This window comes from Lepisma saccharinum, chromosome 21, assembly GCF_977018435.1.
Source record: "Lepisma saccharinum chromosome 21, izLepSacc3.1, whole genome shotgun sequence".
In the NCBI taxonomy this organism is placed as follows: domain Eukaryota; kingdom Metazoa; phylum Arthropoda; class Insecta; order Zygentoma; family Lepismatidae; genus Lepisma; species Lepisma saccharinum.
In genome coordinates this window covers 5359813-5383387 of record NC_139249.1, presented here as the reverse complement: position 1 = coordinate 5383387, position 23575 = coordinate 5359813, and the positions used below count along the sequence as shown (strand labels likewise).

The following is a 23575-nucleotide window of genomic DNA, read 5'->3' as shown; positions in this document are numbered from 1 at the left end:
GAGCTGTATAGCAAGAGTAACTCTTGACTTAGTGAACAAAAAGTTACAGATTTGACAATTATAATTCATTTCCCGTATTTCTTACCAAGGTGTAGGCGACCTCCGCGGTGGGATGGTTAGCACAATCCGCTACGACGACAGATGTCCCGAGTTGTTATCCCGGCCTGGGCATGGGTGTTCTTTGTGAGCGTCCCTTCATCAGTTTTGTCATATCATCACTCATCGTCATCGTCGCTATGAGACAAAAGTTGCAGAAAAGCGACGTAAAATGAACTAATTCAATGAATCAGAAACCTAGGAAATGTATTTTTCGCCCATAGCACTAGTTTGTTGTAAATGTTGAAAAATTGACGATTGTAAATTATATTGAAAACAGTAACTTTCCATTCAATTGTGACGAGGATGATAGCTAAACTAGAGAAAACCAAAGACTTAAGGAGCGCCCTTTTTTAAATGGCACCAGTGGGACTCAATGCTCAGACCACATGTTACTGTGGAAAATATCGCTTGACAAGCCAATTGATCAACCAATCATACAGCTATTTTTTCTATTTGCTTATTTACTGTATCACACGATGTAAGGGGTTACCCTTCCCGAAGAGAGCCAAATTTCAAGCTCCCTTCCACGTAGTACACTCTGGACTACATGTTGCAGACTAACGAGGCTCTGGCGTCTAAACCCGTGGCCAGTATAGTTCTCTATGAGACGTGTGTGCTGTCCTTGAGCGTTTGTGGTTGTCCGTTTATCCATCTCATCTCCATTCATCCTCATCTTCCCGATTAGTCTAAAGTGTCAGAAAAGGGAAATAAAATATAATAAATCAAATATTTTACTGTATCATACGCAATTCTCCAACCCCTCGAACAAAGACTGTATTTATTTGAACTTGCAATACGAAACCATTTCAAGATGCAGAGTACTGAAATAATGCTTTGCTTATTACCAGTCACATTGTCTTTTCTTTTCTAAAGAAATGTTGAACTTTTGCAAGTAAAAGGGAAAAAGTTACTTCCTTCAAACAATGCGTGCAATGTTTGGTACGCTCAACAATAAGTTTGTTTCGCAGCTAACCAAACTTTTGATGGCGATGCGCGTGCTCACTCGAAGGCAGCGAGAGGAATTGCACTCGTGATGGCGCGTAGCTAAACTTCCCCACTAAGGCCACGACAGCGTCAACATCAAATGCACTAAACGGGAGATCCAGATACGTAAAGTTTACTTTGTGTTTTGTATTTTCACACTTATTACTTTGCAATAATACAGTGATATGTATATATATATATATATATATATATATATATATATATATATATATATTAAAAAAAATTCAGTTACGCAGTGCACGATTGGGAACAACCCCATTATCTTTCAGTCGAGACGTTACCACCGAGATGTGTCCGTGACTCTACATGGAGTCGCGTTTCAAGTCGAAATGTTAATTTCGAATCGCAATATCGAATCTCGGTACAATTCCATTCTCATAGATTCTATCTTTTTAATAAATCAGTACATATATATACACTGGGTGCTAGGAAGATCTGTAGCAAATATTTCCATTTCGAAACTTATTCTTTACATAATCGTCAGAGAGAGTAAATGAAACCCTAAAGTTTTTAACTCGCTAAATCTCACTCAGTCACATACAACAACCAACCTATCCTAACCCATGACTGACGGAGCACTTTTCTGGGGAGGAGATTCACCTTCCAGCGATGACAGTTCCATGGCCTCCTGGAGCGCAGGATCTAACTCGCCAGGAGTATATTGGTACCATTTTAAAACGGAACACCGTGGTTATGGTTACTAACAACATGTCACGCACTGTGTGGATATCACAATGAAAATTATTTACTTTTTGTACAGGGCTACTATAAATGATTCATTCAATTTCAAAATACTTTATTTTCCAAAGTATTCCACATACAGATATGCACGATACATGAAAATAACTGCAAACTCACCAATTTTTCCTCACATTCTACAAAATGTTCTATGTGTGCCCCTCTGGTCACAGGACACACATCCAAACGGTATTCGACCCGTACCTTTATGTTTACACAGACAACCAGTGTCCTTAAACTGCCGGTACCACCGCAAAACGCTCTGTTTACATGGTGGTTCTTTTCTGTACTCTCTTTTGAATGCACGCTGCACTGCAATAACAGACGATCATCTCCCATATTCCAACACACACAAACTCTTTTCTCGGTTTGTCGCCATTTTGTACAGGCACTGCACTCGTGCTGCCAACTGGTGTGTCGCGACGCAAACTTGGTGACTTTACAATTATTTTCATGTATCATTCATATCTGCATGTGCAATACTTTGGAAAATACAGTGTTTTGAAATCGAATGAATCATTTATAGTAGCCCTCTATATAATTTTCCGATGACTTTTACTTTCGATAATGCGGCAAAGTGTGTATAGATAAATTTGAAATATATTATTTCTGATTATACCTAACTTTAAATTGAATGACTGTTTTGCTCAGACTTAAATTTTCAGTTTTGTATGTAAACATGCATGATGTTAATTTACCCGCATGGTATTTAACACTCGTTTTGAGTTTATCGACAGCTATTTTGTTTCCAAACCTACGCCACTATTTCGAATTGAGAAAAATTACATCTGTTTTAAAAATTATGAATTTTGTAATTTTACTTACTTTTTTAAACAATAGTTGAGAAATAATTATAAGTTGGAGGTCACCGTTGAAATCAGGCCACATCAGTAATGACATCAAGTACCATACATACCCCGTTTCTCCCTTTTCCGTTCAACTTACATTCGGGCAAGCAAGTTACCTTTTGTTCACTTCCCCTCCCGGTAAACTTTGAACTCATCATGGGGGGAGGGGAGGACAACATACTTCGGGAACAAGCGTATCCTACCGAGTTGCGTCAGTTAACATTGTTGGCAAGACTTTCCACGGGGGAATCAAGAACCCTTCCCCCTTCATTACGTCACTTCCCACCCACCACGACGTAGTGTGTTGTTGATATAACAAAGGCCAGCGACTTCTGTATTGGCGGATATTAATAATCTTGCACACAAGCAAATGGAATGTGATGTTTATTTGTTGTGATTAAAGTTTCAGCCATTAACCTTACAAGATTAACCCTATGGTGTGTTTATCGGTATATCACACGGTTTTTGGATGGCTTAATATCATCAGCCGTGAAATTATCGGTATAACTTGTGACACATTTCTTAGATACAGGTAAGATCAAATTTAAGGTTCAAGTTTTACTTCGCTCCTTTGGCAAGCACGCGCATGGAAACAGAATGTTTCTGTCGCGATGCCGCTTCAAAATATTCTGGAAGAAAGCTGAGGGGAGGACTGCTCGGGGAATCAAATGCTGGAAGGAAGAAAAGTAGCAGACGCTCTCTGAGTGGCCCCCGCCGAGATTTAGGGAAGCGTCGCCGTTCAATTACATTGTGCCGGCGAGTAATGATAACCGTGTAGTGTTGCGGGACGACTTTATTGATTTTTAGGGTGACACTCTCTCCACGATGGAGCAGCTCGTCCGGGAAAAAATCACTCCGTGAGACAATGGCCTCGGCGCTTCCTACGGAAAAATGGCAGCGGTTGGAGTACGAGAAAACTTTCGCAAGAATCCCAAGAAAAAAGTCGGCTGACCCAGCCGACACCTCGGGGGAAAGGTGGCCGTGAAAAGTGGTGCAGCCATGTGAAGACATTTTTCCCCCCTTGACGAAAACTTTTTCCCAAGTTGAGGCTTAAGTAGGCCTACTCCGGTGGAATCGCTACGAGCTCCATTTTTTTTACTTCCTTATGGTAGAGTACGGCTCCGCGGCGGAACCTGTGCGTTCACAGCGACTTGGCGAAGAGCAGCAAAAGGCAACAGCAAGTAAGTATTTACAAATCGAAGCAAAAGCGTCTTCGTCTCTTTTTTGTGTGTGTGTGACAGCCGGCATTTCGGGCCATGTGATCGGTCGGGATCGCGATGTTTGGGGGAGTGCTGGCGACGTGAATAAGCCGTTAGGGTAGCCACGTAGTTCGGCAGTGATTCGTGATTTGTTCACCGGTGTAGATTGGGAAGGTTATTCAATGTTTACAACGAGAACAGGTGAAACTTGGCGAGCCACGACCGTGACGTACAGTTCAGAGTACGCTGAACTGCTTATGACGTCACGGGAACGGACCCAGGTGAAAGACCGAGGGCGTTTCGTAGTTTCTGTTTAGAGGCGATATTTTGAAAGAAGTACTTTATATGAAAGGACGGACTACTAATTAATTTAATGATAATATGTGAAATGTTATTGCAGTTCTAGGGACGTAATGTGCCAAATACTGACAGTAGAAATGGAAAATACGTGACAATAGTGTTCGTAATTTGAAGTTTTGACGTGTATATTATATACATATCAGGAACAGAGATGGGTTAAACTTATTTTGCACTAATTTTCAGGTATGTAATTAGTTTTTAAAAGAAAACTTTGTAATGAAGCTAAATTGAAATGCAAGTGTTTCATAATCATTATATGACGTGTATAATGTCAAATGTAACAAGTGGCAAAATTCTTGTTTGCGCAAAGTTTCCAATACAGTTAAACGGTAAAATTAATTCTACGTAACATTTATTTCAAATTTACATAGAAATGGATAAAGGTTGGCATCCATTTTGAGTTCCTTATTTATAAAGTAATTTGTTGTAAAAAAAAAAAAATCGGAATGAAGGAATTAAGTGCTTCATGTCATTTGCCCTTACTTATTGTCAGTCATGCAATAGTAAGTTCACATTTTATATTACCGAGTTGGTAGGGATTTTATGTTTCAAATATATTTCGAATGATAGGAGTGGGTGCACAGCCCTTCGCTATCAACCCAGCGGTGTCAAATGCGACGGGGGTCTGGCGAACGAATTGAGAGCATGCTCCGTAATATTTGACGTATGACATATATGTGCACTTTTTTCATTATATATAAAACAAGGGCTCTCTGTTCGATATCCGGTGGAAGTACATAGTAGTTCGGATTTCACTTTTAAAAAATGTAGGTCTAGTTCCGATTAGTCTATCTGTGCATAAAATGAACTTAAACTTTGACAAGTTTCGCCATTAAATATACTATGGATTGCTTGTTTTATACGACGATGCAAGTCAAATGTAAAATATTGTAATAAGCGACATTTTTAGCTTATCCGATTTTCATACGTTAACAATTGCAGATATGCAACAATAATGTTTCATTCTTTTTATTTTTTTTGGGGGGGTGCAAGATCTGACGAGTATAACCATTTACTTATTTGACAGCCTGTGTATCCAGATTCGGTACCAGATTTTTCTTTTTTTAATTGTAGTCTTTTACGTCGCACATTATTTCAGCCGCTAAATTAACTACGAGAATGGGAGTAGGTAAATACTGGCGAAGCAATTAGGGGATTTGAAACGGGAGCCAGGCTAGGTAGTAGCAAATTAAACAATTCGCCCAGCTTCGGAGTGCATGGGGGGGTTATGATCATTCCACAAGCACGGAGATATTTTTAAAATCTAAGGATGTTTTCATGTGTGGGATATTTCGCTTTTAATTTTACAAATTACATTATAAATTTGCTTCCATTTTTTTATTAAGAGTTCATACTTTTCTTCTCCACAATTTCAACTAGCCGTTCAATAACATGCCTAATTATTTTGAAGAATTCTACACTTCTTCGAAGTCCTTCTCAGTAGCTGCTTTGTACACTCACACGGCTGACAGTGTACAATTGGTTGGTAATTATTGTAATTATGATATTTAAAAAACAACTACACCTCTACAAACAAAAAAGCATTAATAAAAAATATGGATTTTGTGAGTTTTAGTGAATGATAAAATATATGTGACACACTCACGCAATAATTGGTTATTATTTTTTGTTAATGATAGTAATTTTTGTAATTATTATAATTAATAAATAACTGCACATATATAGTCAGAAAAGGAAGCAGTGATTCAAGAATAAAACAGTTATAAATAGGAATTTTACCTAGGAAACTTAATAAACTGCCTTGGTCAGCTACTTAGTGTTTTTAATATGGAAACAAGGCTTAATTATATTACAATAGGAAACTATTATCTTCTTAAAGTCTTAATTTTTCCCCTTCCCTCCTCAGTCAAGCAAATCATTGTTCATATCATTAGTAGTAGATGCATTAAAATCTTCAATTTGCAATCAAATTTTGAATGAAAGAAAATTGATTTAATATATTATATATTTTATAATATAACTTGAGTATTTATTAATTGGTACATATTTAATTTAATATACATATAATGGCATATATATATGTGTGTGTGTGTGTGTGCGTGCGTGCGTGCGTGCTTCTTTCCCCCCACCAATCTGCAGTGATTTCGCACCCTACCTATGCAAGGTTCGTTTCTCATGGAAACACAACTTTACCAGCTGCCATGTTAACTGTTAACAGCACTAGGTACTTTAATTTAGTTTTGGACATCCTACAACACCTTTGCCGTGTCTTATTGTGCCCATGCAGTGGTGGTTGGAATATAGGGAGTTGGCAGTAGTAAGGTGATGATTCACTGCAAATTCTATCACCATTGGTGCTAAAGTTCTGCTTCCAAGCAGACATTAACTGGGTAGTGCCGTAAAGATATGTTTTATAGTAGGACTGAGCCGGTACCAACGATCTTGAATGGCTAGATGAACAGCCAAGAAAAACAACTCTTTTGTCAAGATTTGTCCTTTTCACAGGTTCGTTCTGCCTTCCTTGTAACAGGTTGGAGTCCTGTGAATTCCATGTAGATTTCCGAGAAATGCTGCACCCTCCTGGGAAGCAGATGACAAGATCAAAGGCAGGACTAAATTTATAGTGCTGCACCCAAATGTGACGTAAGCATGTAACTGCCTGATGGTCAATGCTATGTGAAAATATAAGAAACCTTTCATTGCCATTTCTTGCTCTCAAACTCATAGGGTAAGAACGTGGATGTTTTCAAAACCTGCATTATTTTCATTCTAGGCTGATTCCTTAGAAAAGGGATGAATGTCGTTGTGGAAGGGAGGGTTGTGGGATTTCTTCTTGTGCTATACCCTTCTGTGTAAGTCTTTTGTGTGACTGCTGGCCGATATAGACACTGCAGCGACTCTATATTTTTAAAGTAATTTTTCTCCCTTGCCACATTAATCCAAATGACAAGAATGTTGTTTATATGAAATTGAAGCAGGGAAACTTATAATCCACTGATTTTTCGGTGTAACTTCAACACTTTGGAAAAGGCTTGCAGCGTTTCAAAAATTTCTTCTTCTTTGTTTTGGAAAGAAGTTCATGTAAAATGTCACATGATATTTTAACCCCTTCAGACCTGATTTTTTTTTTAATGAAAAAAAATTGCTGAAATATAGCTATAAGAGGTGTTCCGGTTACAAAAACATTTATTTTTTCTGAAAACATATCCGTACTTTTTTGGCATGTACATGATCTAATTAAATCTACCTCGCAGTGAAACAAAATGTAGGATACTTACCTTCAATGTCGTCAGCTATTCCCACCTTCATTGCTATTTACTCTATATTTTGTGTCGGTGATACCAGGTGGCAGTAGCTTAGCGATTTCTCTGCAGACGAAATGTACAAAATTATGCGGAAACAGAATCAAATGCTGAAACATTCGCCATCACGCATAAAAAAATAATAGAAGTGATGTACATGATCATGTACAAAGGGTGTGAAGGGTTTAAAGTGCTTTAATGCTACACGAGAATCATTTGGGAGCTCTTTAATGTCATCAGTTGAATGTGATGTGATGAGTTATGACTCAGTAACTAGCCTTTGTTATTTTAAACTGAAATTATCCAAGTATTGGAATCGGTTGAAATCAGTCAGAGTATCGGTATCAGCTTAGTCCTACTTTATATCATGCATGTACCAGGGTTGCTACACATCTGGAAAACAGGGAAATGTCAGTGAATTTGGCTTCCCAGGGAAATATCGGGAAAATGTGAATTTACGTGCATTTTGGAGTCTGCAAGAGAAAAAGTTGCAAAATGAACAGTTCACTTCCAATTCTGGATTTGGTTCTTGTGATTCCACTCCCAAAAAAGATTCAGTTGAGAAACTTGTTTCTTTTGTTCTCAGTCTTGTGCAAAATTATGGTTCCTTCGAATTTATGTAATAAATTTCCACTTTTATAATACTAGATATAAAAAGAGTATCAAAGTAGAACTTGTAGTCCAAATATCTGATTGATAACTAAAGTACATTGACAATATGATCATAATTATCGGAAAGGTTGGTGAAGATGAGGTTATTGTTTTATTTCGTATAGAATTCAACAAAAAATTCTCCATATGCTGTGTGCTTATAAATGGAAGCAAAAAAGCAGCATTTTCTACAACACTATAAATCCGCCAGAAAGTGAAATATTGTGTGTGGTTTTAACTTTTTTCTGTTGTTTTTATATTGTGGAGATCTGTTAATGGTGAAGTAATGTACCTCTGTTACCTTAGCCTGAAGGCTAGATGCACGGGATTGTAGCACCCAATTCGTTTGATTCAGATTGTAATTTTACTCTTTGAATTTTAACGAGTTCTTGTGTGAACAGAATAAAAATTGCTAAAAAAAGGTCGTGAAAGTGAATATTGATAATAATTAACAGATTATATTTTAATTGAAACACACAAGTTCAATAGCAAAAATCATGATAATAAACATGTCTGGAAAAATTTCATTTTTGGACTGTAAATGTCTGGGAATTTTATAATCAGAAAATCATAGCAACCCTGATGTACACACAAAACCAGCAAAACAGTAGAAAATCCTCAGCTCATCTACAATAATAGCGAGAGAGGGAGATGACACCTTACAAAAAAAGAAAATCCTATGGCTTTGCTGTCGTATTTTCAACCCTAAGGGAGCAAAGGGTTTACAGATGAACTGTCAATTGCTTTCTGTGTTGCTAAAATGTGCAGCCCTCAACACATCATCATTATCATCACCTTTATTCGGTGCCAGATGTTTGTATCTCCATGAAGGGGAAAAAACGTCCACAGCAAGATCACACACACATAATGAATTTTTGACAACCAAGTAAAGGAGATAAGTTATAAAGATGGCAACATGTATCCACTTGGACACAAGCAAAGGGGAATATTTTCAATTATGGAAACTGAGAGGAGTAAACAAATGATTGTCCACTTTTGTTCGCAAGTTGACCACAGGCATTCTCTTCCAGTGGTATATTCTGAAAATTTGACCTGCTTTACGGCAAAAATTCTTATTTGTATATATTTATTATGTATTAATTATATATAATACAGGGTGACTATTCACCGGGAATTATGCGTGAATTATTGGCTGCGGGAATTATGTGTGAATTCTACGTGATTTTTTTTCCGTAGACGTGAAAATTTGCAACTGTCATTAATCTAAATCCCATTGAATTTATATATGTTTATAAATGCCCTGAGGCAAGTTTTTCAGTTTATTTTTTTTATTTTTATCGAATAAGGAAAAGAAAAGAAAGCTGCGCGGAAAATGAAACTTATTTTCTCTCAATCCAGTTACTTTGTTATTGCCCATTGCAGAACAATCTATCTGACAGACATAAAATTATTGCAGTTGAAGTTTATTAGGTCAATTTGAGTGGAATTCTTATACAATTAGCACTTTTCTGTAGATTATATATATGTATATATACAATAGCATTCATTGCTTTTTTTTTTTTTTTCTTAACCTCACTAGTTAAAACCAACCACTAAGCACCCAGTTGTATTGAATTATTCAAGTACCTTGACACTTTTGTCATTTATGAAAAATTCAAGTTCACATTTAAATATATGTAACTTTATTGGTCATTTTTTAATAGCTTAAATCTGAGTTCAAAGTAACTCAAGATCCTAAAATAGCTAACATATCCCCCTTTTTGTACCGTCCAAAGTTGATACATGACAAATGAGGTTCTACTTGATACTCTTATAAGTTACCTGTTGTCACTGTTTGATGATGCAAATAACTCCACATAGATTGAGTTTCTTATAATTAGAGTATTCTCTTCACAGCTTGATTACCCCATAGACAATGAAGCTTACTAACCTAGTAACAAGATGTATTTTCAAGTTTTTTACCTGTTATAATTTATATATAAATGGTTGTTAGTGGTGTGTGCTCATGTGAACACTGTTAGGAAATGAAATAGAAAATGCATGTAATAGTGGGATGAACAGATTATCTTGGGCTATCAAACCAGTTTGAGTTCTGGCAAGGTTTCTAAGCTTTCGAGAGTTAACGTCACTCTCATTTTCAGAATATAAGATGAGCATGGCGTTCTACCCTGAAGATGAGAGTGATGTTAACTCTTGAAAGCTTGGAAACCTTTCAAGAATTCACTTGGTTGATGTCCCGGGAGAATCTGTTCATCATTCGTCACCAGGAAAACCTTAAAACTTATTTTATAGTCTTGTAGTAGTCTTCAATAATACAGAGTGATTCTTATAGAACCGACCCGACAAAATGAGCTGTAATATGAAATATACCGTACAGATATTAACGTAATTTATACATGGCATACTTTGGAGTGTGCTGTTGATTGTTCATTGTGATCAGAACATGTGTTGAAAATGTTGCCATTTTCAAGAAGGCCATGTTTGCATATTCGCCGTAACTCACTGCAGTGTTCCTCCGGTAATGTTCCTGATTTCAGCCGAAATGTTGTCCTTTACAGTTTGTAACATAACGCCGTTTGCATACACCCTGTCCTTCAGTTAACCCCACAAGAAAAAGTTCGGGCTGGTAGGCCTGATGCCTGGACCCTGCAAACACGTTCGTACGTGCATCACTATGTTTCCTTTAACCTTGCAGCATATGTGCTGCCACCTGTCAGATCTACTGCACACCATTCAATTCAGCACAGCCCATGGATTGTTATGTCGTAATTGTGATCTGATGCATGCATCACCTGCAGCATTATTAACAAATTCATCAGGCCGGTTCTATAAGAATCACCCTCTATATATCAATATGTTTCTTTTTTCAGTTTCATTTTGTAAAATTTATATATTTTAATCAATGCTTGTAAAGTTAATATTCATACACCATGAAGTTTAGTGTGTAATATAATTATCAGTATTCTCAAGGAATTGTTAAAAAATGTACTAATTATAGAGTTAGGCAATCAATTTATTATATATAGAGAAATATATGATAAGTTTCCAACTTAATCTAATTATTTCAATGTTTTCAGGCTGTAATCGTCGTGTAGTCCCGGGACCCACGCTGCCTACCACCCTGGAGGACCCGGCCGGCACCTGGAAGGGACCCCCGTCGGGCTCGGAACCCCCAGGCTCAAGCAACTTCTCGTCGCCATCTAGCCAAGGACCTCAGAACTTTTCAGGGCCCCCTTCTTTCTCTGGTCCTTCCCCCTTCCAGGGACCAGCAGGCAATTCTCCTTCTAGCCAACCATACTCAGGGCCTCCTGCAGGTGCTGGTACTCCCACGTGTCCTCCTCAGTACACTCCTTCCCCGGCTCCTTCCGGTTCTTCCACTCCTGGTCCCGGATCGGGGCCTAACTCCTTCAGCGGGCCCCCCGTCGTAAGTTCCTCAGGTTTTCTTCCTCCTTCCTCGGGTCCTCTGTACAACGGGCCCACGTCTGTCCCTTACAGTTCTCCATCGGTGAGCGGGCCACAGTTCAACAGACCCGGCTCTTCGGGGCCTCTCTTCGTCGGCAGCACTCCTACTACAGGGCCTTCATTCCCAGGGGGCGGAGGTCACCCGCCGCACTTCACTTCGTCGGGGCAACCCTTTACTGGTCCGTCGTTTGGAATCCCAGGCAGCTCACCTTTTGGACACCCTGCAGGAGGACCGCCAGGCCCTCACATACCAGGCCCGATGCCTGGAGCCGTTCACGCTATCATGCCAGGACAGATTCCTGGGCATCCTGTGGATAGACTTGATCAGGGGTAAGTATCTAGCATGTGTACAATGAGTGTCTATTGTGATGATGTATTTTACCTTGTATACTCATATCCCCTTTCCTCATTTTATGTCATTTCATTCAGTTTTATCACCAAATTATCCCTGACCTATGTGATTTTCACCTAAATTTAGAATGACAACACTTCCTCTGATGTACACAGTTCTGCATATTCGGAAAGTAAATAGTATTGGCTATTAAAAAAATAATAATTTGTTTTCTGAAACAACTTTGTTTTCGTGAGAAGTGCTATTTCTTGCACAATTTTTCAGTGTTGATACATAGAGAGAAAATTATCATAACAGGATACCCATTTTTGCATTCCATCCTCATTGGCGAAACTCAAGATGCTTTTCTGCATTCCTCTATTGGGGTCATCATCATCGTCATTGTTGTTGAAACATTGTCAAGTAAGGAACTTTTCACATGCCAGGATTGGGTTGGGTAAAAAGGGGAGGGTCATTTTAACAGATTTAATCTTGGGAACCATCACAAAAGAAGCAAATATCTACTTACAACAGGATTTGATGTGTTATGAAAAGAAATATCAGTGTGCACTAAATTGGAAATGAGAATCTTATTTCAATTATACTGTGTAGATGTCAGTATAAACATTTTTTATCATGGTTTCCATTTTCACCCATATCTCATGAGGCATTGGAAATACTGAGATATTTAAGAATAGAATGCTAAGAAGCAGTGGAGAGCTAATACATTTGGTTATTACCTAACACTAACATTTACGTTGTGTTGGCTAGACACATAATTTTAAAGAGCCTCCTTAATAGTGCAGTGGTTGCATCGTTGCCTTGTAATCAATACCTGGCGGAAGCACATATTGGTTCGGATCCCACTTTAAACTGTAGGTCCAGTCCCTTTTAGCCTTACTGTGCATAAAGTAGTCTTAAACACTAAATCAACCAACAAACATAATTTTTAAAGAACTTCTTGTGATGAAGAACTAAATGGAAAGTTTGAGATTACAGTTTTTTCCCTTGTAAATTCAACATAGTATTGAACAGTAATGGAGGAATAATACAAAAAGGAAAGGTTAATTAATGAAAAATTGAGAAATAAACATTTTGATATCTTTCTTTGGTTAATTCCATCAACTTGTTTACTTCACTTTATTACCTACAACCAGGGTTGGCAAGATAATTTACGTTTTTTTACCAGGGTGGGTACTCACCAGGAATTATGCGTGAATTATTGGCTCCGGGAATTAAACTTTAATTTTCTTATATATTTCACCACACAATCATTATTTTCTTAAGATTGTTTATATAGCCACCTCACGCCCTCCCCCTCACTAACAGGTTTTTTAAAATAGAACTGTTATTTTACATATTTAAAAAAAATGAGAAACCTATTGATATGTACATCTTGCACTAGTACTTGTCTTTATAACATATCGATTAATGACGATTTATTTGGATTGGATTTCAAGGTTTTAGTAACAGCTTTGAATTCCTCTTTCATGCATATTATACACTTGCATAGGCTAATTGTGATGTGAATGTAAAAATGCAGTTTGTAAAATTCCAATATAAGATCACATACGAATTCGGAAGGAAAGTTTTTTTAAAGCCTTTTTTTTTCTACCAGTGCCAACAGCCTTACATAACAAAACCATAAAAAATCATGTTTTCTTTTATTTTTTATGTTTGATTCTAGATTGTACGTACTTTATGTTTTATACATATTTTACGCGTAATGTACGTGTCATGTAGAAACTATAGGGTAACATGTTTAATAGCATACATTGGTCTTATTCAGTGCCTGTTGCGTATATATTTTTAAATGTTCTAACACTACATTTAGAGAGAGCACTTCTCTTGTCCTCAGGCAAACAAATTTCATTTTGCCGGTGGTGAGGCTTGAATCCAAGACAGACCTGTCATTTGTTTGAAATCTGGTATGCTAACCAACTACTTTAAATGTATGTTGCTCCAGCAATTATGTGTCCACTTTTAAGATTTTTTTTTGCTTCATAAATTGAATCTGATTGTATTGCTGTTATCACTAAATTTAAAATATGTGAAATTGACTCTTGGAAACGGCCTGCTCGTATCAAAACTGAATCCAGTTATTGAATTGAAACTGTGGAAATGAAATTCGGTTTTTGTTATTTTTTCTTTGTACTGGCTTCTATGATCAAGTTGTCTCCATTACGTCCAGTTTGTCACAGGTCATCTGGGAATGGTCACACTCGCCACCGACAGTACACCACTGTAGGGGCAGTAAAAATATTGAATAACTCACTCGAAAATGAGTGTAGAGAGAAGTGTTCCGTGACGAGCACGTGGTTCTCTACCAAGTTATTCCAAGTCTTTGAGGCAAATGCCTGGACCTACGGCCAATATAATAGTATGTAGGATTGTGTTTTATCCATTTACGTGTTAAGTGCCCCTTTACATCTTCAGCTTCAACTATGTAAGGATACTTTAGTTGAATTTTAGCTACGGTAAACGGCTGGACCCCATATAATGTGACAGGTTCAGATAACCTAAGTGCTGACACTCCCACAATTTTAACTTGAATCGATCAATCTATGATAGAGTCGTGCCTATATCTGGAATTGAAACCCACAAAATTGAATTTTCATGATGAAATTTGGTTTTGTTGAAGTAACTGCTGAAGAATATTAGCAAACTTTTAATATAAATAACCGTATTTACTCATGTATAATGAACACTTTTTTACAGAATTTTCGCCCCCAAAAACTGTGGTGTGTATTATGCACGGAATAATTTGGATAGCCAACAATAAAACCCCACATGTTTTCACTATGTCACTGTGTGTAACAGGTGCATATCAACAGGCACAAATACAAATTACTAGGTTGGATTTTTTTCAGTAATAATAATTTTCGAAGAAAACACTATAAAAGTGAAATGGCCATTTTCCGTTATTTTTTACTTTGTAACGGAATGTTTTGCTACACTGAGAAATGCAGCACTGTACAATTCTGGCAGTTCAAGAATGTACTTCCTGTTGCCCAGGATGTGTATCAGCAGAATTTGTCGGGCAAGAAATAATAGCAAATAACTTCCTTAGTGCTTCAAATCCATAACATAATTTTGATCCGTTTCTTCCACTACAGGGCCTCCCCGATGGCACAGTAATAGCGTCGTTGCCTTGTAATCAAGGGGTCCCGGGTTCGATTCCCGGTGGAGGCACATGGTGGTTCGGATCCCACTTTAAACTGTAGGTCCAGTCCCGATTAGCCTTACTGAGCATAAAGTGGACTTAAAACAACAAATCAATCTTCCACTACAGAATAAAGAAGGTAGTTGCAGAGGTGAAAGCTTTGGGAAGCTAAACACAGTGGAGGGAGAGAGGGGGAGGTGGCATAGGTTGGTGACTCATTGTACACACAAACGTATTATCCTATTGGTCTACATTGCAACAGGGTATGAATAGGTATGATATAATTTGCTTTACAACCTACAGCTAAGGAAGCCATTTCTTGAAGCTGAATTGTGCTGCACATTATGTACGAGATATATTTGTTTCTTGCTTTTCTCGGTTAAGAACCAGGGTGCGCATTGTACACGCGTAAATATGGTAGGGTTATTTCATTCTGGAAACACAGAGTCTTTATGGAAATATATTTTTTAACATTCTGAGGACACACTTTATTTTCTGAGACTAATCCAAATTACAGTTCTATGGTATGTACATAATTGAATTGATTCTTTTTTCTGAGGGTCCATTTGTGTCACTTCATAATGATATTTTCCTCATTTTGTTAGTATTGATAACCTGGATAACAGATTTGAACTTAATGAATTGCTTTACGACAATTTATATACGAAATATCAGAAAATTATGTTAGACCACTTTTTTTTAATTTGCATTCCTAAAGGGTTTTCCACATTCCAGTCTTTATTACATTTTGTTCGTTTTTTACTATTTTCATTCAACTTCTAAATTACACTAAACCGTGAGATAAGCCAACCTTGCAGCAACTTTTCACATATCAAGACACAAACATATATAAGTTCTTATAGTTCATATAGTTCTGCTGAGACTGGTTCTATTCGGATGCAACTGTCTACTTGTAACAGAACAGCTATTTCATTTGTAATATGTAGTTGTGATTAGCTACTGAGCATCCCAAATTGGAACCCTAGATTTGCCAACTGGACAGTCAGGTATGGGAAGGAGCAATTAACTAAAGAGTGCTTTACAAGAGGAGAATCAGAACACTGAAAGATATACCAAGCAGTTGCATACCAGCATTGTTAACTGTGTCCTCCTGATGCTCTTCTGGACCTTCGGCCAATGCCAGTTCCTCTCCTTTCGAAAAACCACTGTGATGTTTCAAATTATGAAAAATTACATCTGCCTAGAAGTCATCCTAGAACATTCACGTAAATCTACAGGTGGTTTGCTTTCGATGTTGTCGAGATATTCACAATAGTTTTGTGTCTACATAAGCCTATTTTCCAAGTTGATCAATGCATAGTTATTATGTGTATGTATTATCAGAAATGTATTTCAGATCCCTAGTTAGAGATATCTATCTGCCCTCTTCAGTAAATTCAGACCCCCATCCCATGTTTCGGGAAAATCTTATTTTCTTAATTTATTTTCTCTAATATTTGTGTGCAAATGGGTACTCTCACCTGTAAGCCATCCACAGAAAATATTAATTTTATCTGTCCCTTTCAACACACTGGAATAAAAATATTTTAAAATGTCCCCAATGTACATTTGACATTTATTTATTTATTTATTAAGTATTTTACAATGCATTACTATTATATATATTGAGTATAATTTTTACAGAATACAGAGATCAGTGATCACTCAATAAGAATAGATTTGATATGAATCTTAAATATGTAAATGGTTGCACTGCACTGGTAGCGAAGCAAGCAAGAAAATTTCTACAACTATTTCTTTGCAAACTGATAATACATATTATTAATTAAACAGAGTGTGAATCCTTTAATTTCACAGATTCCCACAATGTTCACTCTTACAAACTTTTTTTTTTTTTTTTTTCAGTGCCCTCTTTATCTCGGCGCATGCTCCCTCCTTCCCTAGCTACAACTGTGTGTAATATAAATCGTACAAGTTCTGTGTTGTGAATGAGAGATCTTAATTCTGCCAGTATTTTCAGATCTGTCTTAACCACGATTCCCAGTTTGAGATTACATTGCATGGTTGGGGAGAGCCTGGTGGCTCTCCGATGTTAGATTACGTCAGTTGCATTAAAATTAGATTTTTTGTTGCATTTGAACTAAATCAGTCAAGTTGAAGAAATATTATAAACTTATAACCTAGTGTTATAAAACTTTGGAAGATGCACTTGGTGCTGTATAGCAATTTATGTTCAAGGTTCAAGTGTTGAACAAACATGGTGTATACTCATGGATGTCCGCAGGATTTTTCAGGGAGGGTCAAGCAGGATATTTTGGGTGGGGGCAAACGAGGTATATTTCCCCCATAATAGCATTACCATCAACACTCCAGTTTGACATGATTTTGTTCCTGTAAAGTATCTGGACACACCGTGCGAAACGTGTGTTTATCATAGATGGCGACACAGTACTGTGATCTCAGTAGTTTCCAGACAGTGTGAGACAGCAGTATGGGACGGTCTGAGGAACTCGTGGACTTTCAACGTGGTCATGTGGTTGGATACCACTTGTGTAAGAAGTCTGTATGCGAGATTTCCAGTCTCCTACTAAACATTCCACTGTTTCCGATGTTATAATGAAGTGGAAACGTGAAGAGACATGTTGACCTTCAGAGACCATCAAGTGTTGAAGAGGGTTGTACAGCGTAATAGTCAATTATCCATCGCCACCATCACACAGGAATTCCGATCTGCATCAGGATCTACTCCAAGCACCATGAATGTTTGGTGCGAGGTGCGGCAACTTGGTTTGCATGGCCGAGCACCTGCCCATAAGCCTAACATCAGATAGGCAAATGCCAAACGCCGGGTTGCATGGTGCAAGGAGTGTCAAAACTGGACCATAGAACAGTGGAAAACCTCTGTGTGGACTGATGAATCATGGTACACAATGTGGCGATCTGATGGTAATGGTGTGGGTTTGGCGAATGCCTAGGGAACAACATCTATCAGCCTGTATAGTGTTGACAGTGAAATTCGGGGGTGGTTGGGTTCAGTGTGGTCATGCTTTTCCTGGAGGGGCTTGGCCCCTTTTTTGCTTTACGTAGCAATGTCACAGCACAAGCTTACGTTGACATTTTAACCGCTTCCATGCTGCTTTCCGTCGAAGACCAGTTCGGGGGTAACCATTGTGTCTTTCAACACGACCGAGCACCCATCCATACTGCAGGGCTTGTGGGGAAGTGGTTTGACGACAATGTCCCACTAATGGACTGGCCTGTGCAGTCGTGATTTGAATCCCATAGAACATCTCTGGGATGTTTTGGAATGCCGACTTCGTGCTAGACCACACCGACCCACATCGATACCTCTACTCATTTCGGTGCTCTGCGATGAATGGGCTGCCATTCCCCAGGAAACCTTCCACCACCTGATTGAAAGTATGCCTGGGAGAGTGAAGGCTGTCATCAAGGCTAAGTGTGGGCCGACACTGTATTGACTGCCAGTGTTCCCGATGGAGGGTTGCCCAAACTTGTACTTCATTTTCAGGTGGGTGTCCGGATACTTCTGATCACAGAGAGTAAATTACTTCGAAATGAAATTACATGCATGAAATATAGAATTTTAGCTTGACATTTCTATACATCCATGTACTTGCTCTCCCATGCCATGATGCATGTATGCATCATTACCAAACTCATTTCGCTCTCCTTGTTACAGGTTACATATTTACACAATTTCACCCATGCAAAATAAAATATTATTTTAACAATATTTTTGTTGACGAAGCATGTTTGGTGTGAAATAATCCCTCAATTTGCAATGATCGCCACCGAGGTTTTCACTTCGCAATTAAGTTCATGGGAACCTCATTCGATGCACGAGATACACTGATGTAAGGAAGTAAATGGAACGTGATGTCGCCCGGGAACATTTGAGGTTTTGAAGAAATGAAGTTCAATGAATAAATTTAATAAAAATTAATTGCATTGCACATTTATTTGGGTGTGCACGTCCGAATTTGCAAATAGGCAGCATCCGCTACTGCTTCTGAGCATGAAGTACTGTGGTAAGATTGTCTTTAATGCACCCTCTGGGTGGTCAAGCACTTGTCAAGACGTTGTCACTGAAGTTCCCACATTCAAATCCAAGTTTGGACATGGGTCTCCTTTGTGATTATCTCTTTGCGAGTTACATCTAATCATCATTTATCTTCATCATCACAGTTAGCCGCAGGTGAGAGAAAAGTGGTCCAAAAAATCCCTTTAATTAAAATTCAATGTGATATCACCAGTGTACACTGTTCAAATAAGTTGTCAATAAAGTGGATTTCCATTCGGATTCTTATTCCATAAAATATAGCTTTGTTTTTTACTATTGGTTCTGATCAGATGTGCAACTTCTTAGCCATGCATTCTCTTCATGTTCTCAGTTGCTCACCTACATTCATAACACAAAACAACACAAATACAGTTTTGCAGTTCAAAACCACTCAAGGACAAGGAACCACTAATATTTATCTAACTATTCTCTACTAATAAAACAACTTATGTAGCTTCCTAATGGCTTGTAAGCAACTGACTCAATACCATGCCATAAATCTACATCCAACCTTCATCTCACATTTCAGCCTTTTTCTCCCTATGATAGTCCACACGCAGGAGACTTTCCCTTTCTATAACTGTTAACTATTTACAAAGACTTCACTAAATGTATCAATTTCTAGCAAATATACACCAAAATTCAGTGGGTTCGTACCAGAATTAATCATTTATATACATTTTAAGATGTTCTTACCCACAGACTATTTTCTTTTCAATCTTCCAACTCCACACATGTCCACTGTAATATTGTGTAATAAAGAAAACACACCATTCTGGATTCTATGTTGTACAAACAGAATTACACTTGTTAGTGTATACAAAGCATCAAGATATTGATCTTACAAAATACTCTCTTAAAGTAATCAACCAAATACATGATTTTACAAATATATGGATTTTTTACATCATCTCTTCACTGATGCATTCTCTAATATGCAACTTTCCAGCTTCTTTCTTGCAAAACATGTACATGGATGCAACAAGATCACTTGTTAGACCAATCAACCTAGAAAGAATAACAATAATTCTGGCTTTGTAATTAATGAATACATCCACAATATATAACAAAATGTCAACTTTTATTACATTTGATACTCAACTTAGAGCTGTACCTACAAACTCAACAATTATATGTTGACATTATTGTCATATCATGGCTTTGAGTGATATGCTAAGCCACTGCCACCTGCGTTTCACCCTTCACACGTGAAGGTTTCTAATCTTAACTCCCAGTGCTGAGTAACTGGCTTTTGACTGGCTGTTACTTCCTGCCAAACCAACACCCAAAATTGTAGTATGCATTAAATGCACGTTGCAGTACATAATTGTATTGACAGTCTAAGTTGTTATGACACAGTTCAAAGGCAATGAGGGGATAACAGAGTGGTATTTCATGATTTAATAAAAAAAAGAACGAAACTATTTGTTGCAAATTTGAAGTACCCCTGGTGATTTTTTCCATCAATATTATCTGGTCTTTTCGTGACCTGCAGATAATGCATCATTTGATGACCTGACAAAATCACTCATAATATAGAGATATACCTCTGGTGATCACATTCACAAAGTACCAAGTACAACAAATTCAATAAAATAAGACTACACATGCTATCAAATTTTCATCGTACACTAGCTATACCGATAATCTACAATGCTTTGTAAGGAACAATAATATTGCTAGTATTTTGTGTAATTGCCATGTTTTAATAATGTGTACTATCTTTCTCCAATGGTGCCCCTTCAGACAATGTAAGTTTAATATCACATAAACTTTCCAGCTTACATCTCAATTATTTCCATCTTTAATGCATTTGGTTTAGTCATTATTATGAGGATCCTCAAAATTATAATGAAATGCTGCTAGTTCTGGCCAACAAGTTTACAAAGAATTATCTCAGATCAGTGACATATGTAAGTTACAGATTGTCATATGCACAGAATAAGAAATTGAATCTACTGTTCTATGACAAATATCCAGAGTTAAACTCTAATTATTAAAATTTTCATTGAACTTCCAAGTAACAAATACGATACAGAGCACCTAACGATGCCAATTCCTGCATCATTATTAATGACTGACATTTTGCAAGTCTCTTTGACTGTGGCATTTTTATTTCCAGCAGCTGTATCAATGTACAGTTGTTTTTTTGTTGTTTGATATGGTGTCTTCAATGGCCTTACATCTGTTGCAGCACCATTCTTCATCACAAAGACGAGTGCATTGGATTCATATATGGGGGTTCTATTTCTTATCCAAGAAGAATCAGTTCTCACTATGGCATCCCACCAGGCCCATAAATCATCTGAGTGGAAATTAGTACCAAGGTCGCCATTTTTCCCATGTTCATTACACAGGTATACTTCAATCAACACCAAAAATTGTGAAATATTAGCCCCTCCAATATGCCATTTATGAATGCCACATTACTACACACAACCAGTATGCATGTATCCAAACCAGTATGAAAAAATAAAATTTCTTTGCTCTTTTTCCACTGTTCACTGCAAAAGATGCAACTGTAGCTTTTTTACAATTGTTCTTTTTTCTCACACAGCAAGGAAACATGTTGATCGAAAACTAGCAGGCTATATATATTCTAACTTTCTTTATACTAAGCAAAGGTTACAATACAAAATGTTGTTTACAACACTGGTTTCGCTGTCAGTTGTTTTCGCTTCTTCCTTCCTCTTTAATGCCAGTGTCCATCCCTGCCATGTTCGAGGCAAGTCACGAAGCACACACAGCTTTTTAATGCTTTTGTCATGCTCGTAATAGACTGAGATGGGAAAATTACTATCTAAATTTTCCTTTTCTAAGAAAGACCTTCCTCAATTTGCAATTATGTGTGAGTTGCTTTCTCAAATGGTCTCAAGTGGAATGCAGTGGTAACACTACATGATGAAAGAGGAATGTCAGTCCATGGCCGGAGGTATTCGCTCACGATTTTTTTTTTGTGTGTGTGAACCAAAGCCCCTGGAAAGCCCACTCATTTGAAGCCAGAACAGCTTATGTGCTTCCTCTACTAACCTGCTGAAAACAGTGAGAAGGGAAGGTCACTTCAAAAAGTGCAAGCCTCAGTCGATTCAAGAGACCAACTGCAGGCAGAAATGCTGGTGAAGCATGGAAGAAAATTGCATATGTGACTGTGCAAATAGACAAAAGTCACCACTGATTCCAAGTATAACAAAACATCAAATCTATTAGACTCATGTCAATACAAGTTTGCACACAAGCATCCAGTGAAATTATAAAGTCCTTCACGAAAACATACACTCCATAATATAATAAATATTAACCAATTTCAAAGTTTATTTTAAACATTTCTATGTATTTTGATACTGTGTATGCACTTTGCAACACCTTATTTGTCTACCCTGAAAAAATTCAAAGTTCTGTTTGATAGCACTAGCCTGCAAATGAAAACTTTTTTTTTCTGCGGTATGAACCTCAATAAGTGACTTTTACTAATTGTGATATGCTCATTTCGAAAATGTATTCTGTTTTGTTGTATCACGTCAGCGTATTTCACAATATGTTATTTCATAATTATATCAATTTATCTATAACAGCAACCCTCCCTCCATCTAGAAATAGTGTGGAAATTGCAAATTTAAGATAAATACAATAAATTATAATAATATAGTATATAAAATAAAATATAGTTACATTTATTATGTAATATATGTGCTTAAATACATAAAATAAATTATATATTCTAAGTTAAAATCAGGGAATAACGAACCTCTTATTACAACCAAGAACTTTGATTTTGTCCAACATTTCTCACAATATCTTTGTACAGTGGGTCCTTCACATTACCAATAAATTTCCTTGCAACTTCTTTGAATGCTTCCCATGCATTTTCTCCAATTTTGTCTTGTTGCATCATCAATCATCAGCTTACGAATTTGTAGTCCCATCAAATACACCTTCTCTGACTTTAGCCTGTGAACTTATAGCTGAAGGAAATTTCATGCACAAGTATTGGAAACATGGGCCAGTTTTGTCTAGTGTCTTAGAAACTGTTTCATAATTCCATTTATTTACGTGTAATTGGGGAAGGAGACTTTTCTGGCGAACTACTAGACTCGCTTTTGTAACATTTCTGTACTCCGGTGTTAGTTCCTCTCTTTCAGGTCAATGTACAGTATTCCAATGTTTGTCTCAGGCCCTACTATCCCACTCACACATAAAACAGGAAATTTTGTGTATCCTCCCTGTTGTCCCAGTAATAAGCTAATGACTTTAAGGTCACCGCATATTTGCCACTAATTCCCCTGGTACTTTATTTTGTCCAGAACTAACTTCAGCGTTTCACATGACTCCGCTAGTTATGTAGAAAGTGCAAGAGAAATGGGTGCTAATTTATTGCCATTGTATAGCAAAATGGCTTTAAGGCTTCGTTTGCAGGAGTCGATAAAAAGACACCAGGAACTGGGATCATATGCTT

General features: G+C 37.4%; 1 protein-coding gene across 3 annotated transcripts in view; it reads left to right on the top strand.

The window, feature by feature from the left end:
* Positions 1–3436: 3436 nt before the first annotated feature.
* Positions 3437–23575, top strand: part of Chi (LIM domain-binding protein 2 Chi) — a 96468-nt gene continuing 76329 nt past the window's right edge. For 2 of the 3 annotated variants that reach the window (XM_083143080.1, XM_083143078.1), the window contains exons 1-2: positions 3438–3871; positions 11202–11916. In XM_083143080.1, coding sequence (XP_082999206.1) covers positions 3796–3871; positions 11202–11916 — 791 coding nt within the window. In that variant the 5' untranslated portion in view covers positions 3438–3795. Of the gene's footprint in view, positions 3872–11201; positions 11917–23575 lie in introns of all 3 variants that reach the window. The other variant, XM_083143079.1, reaches the window with a different exon arrangement.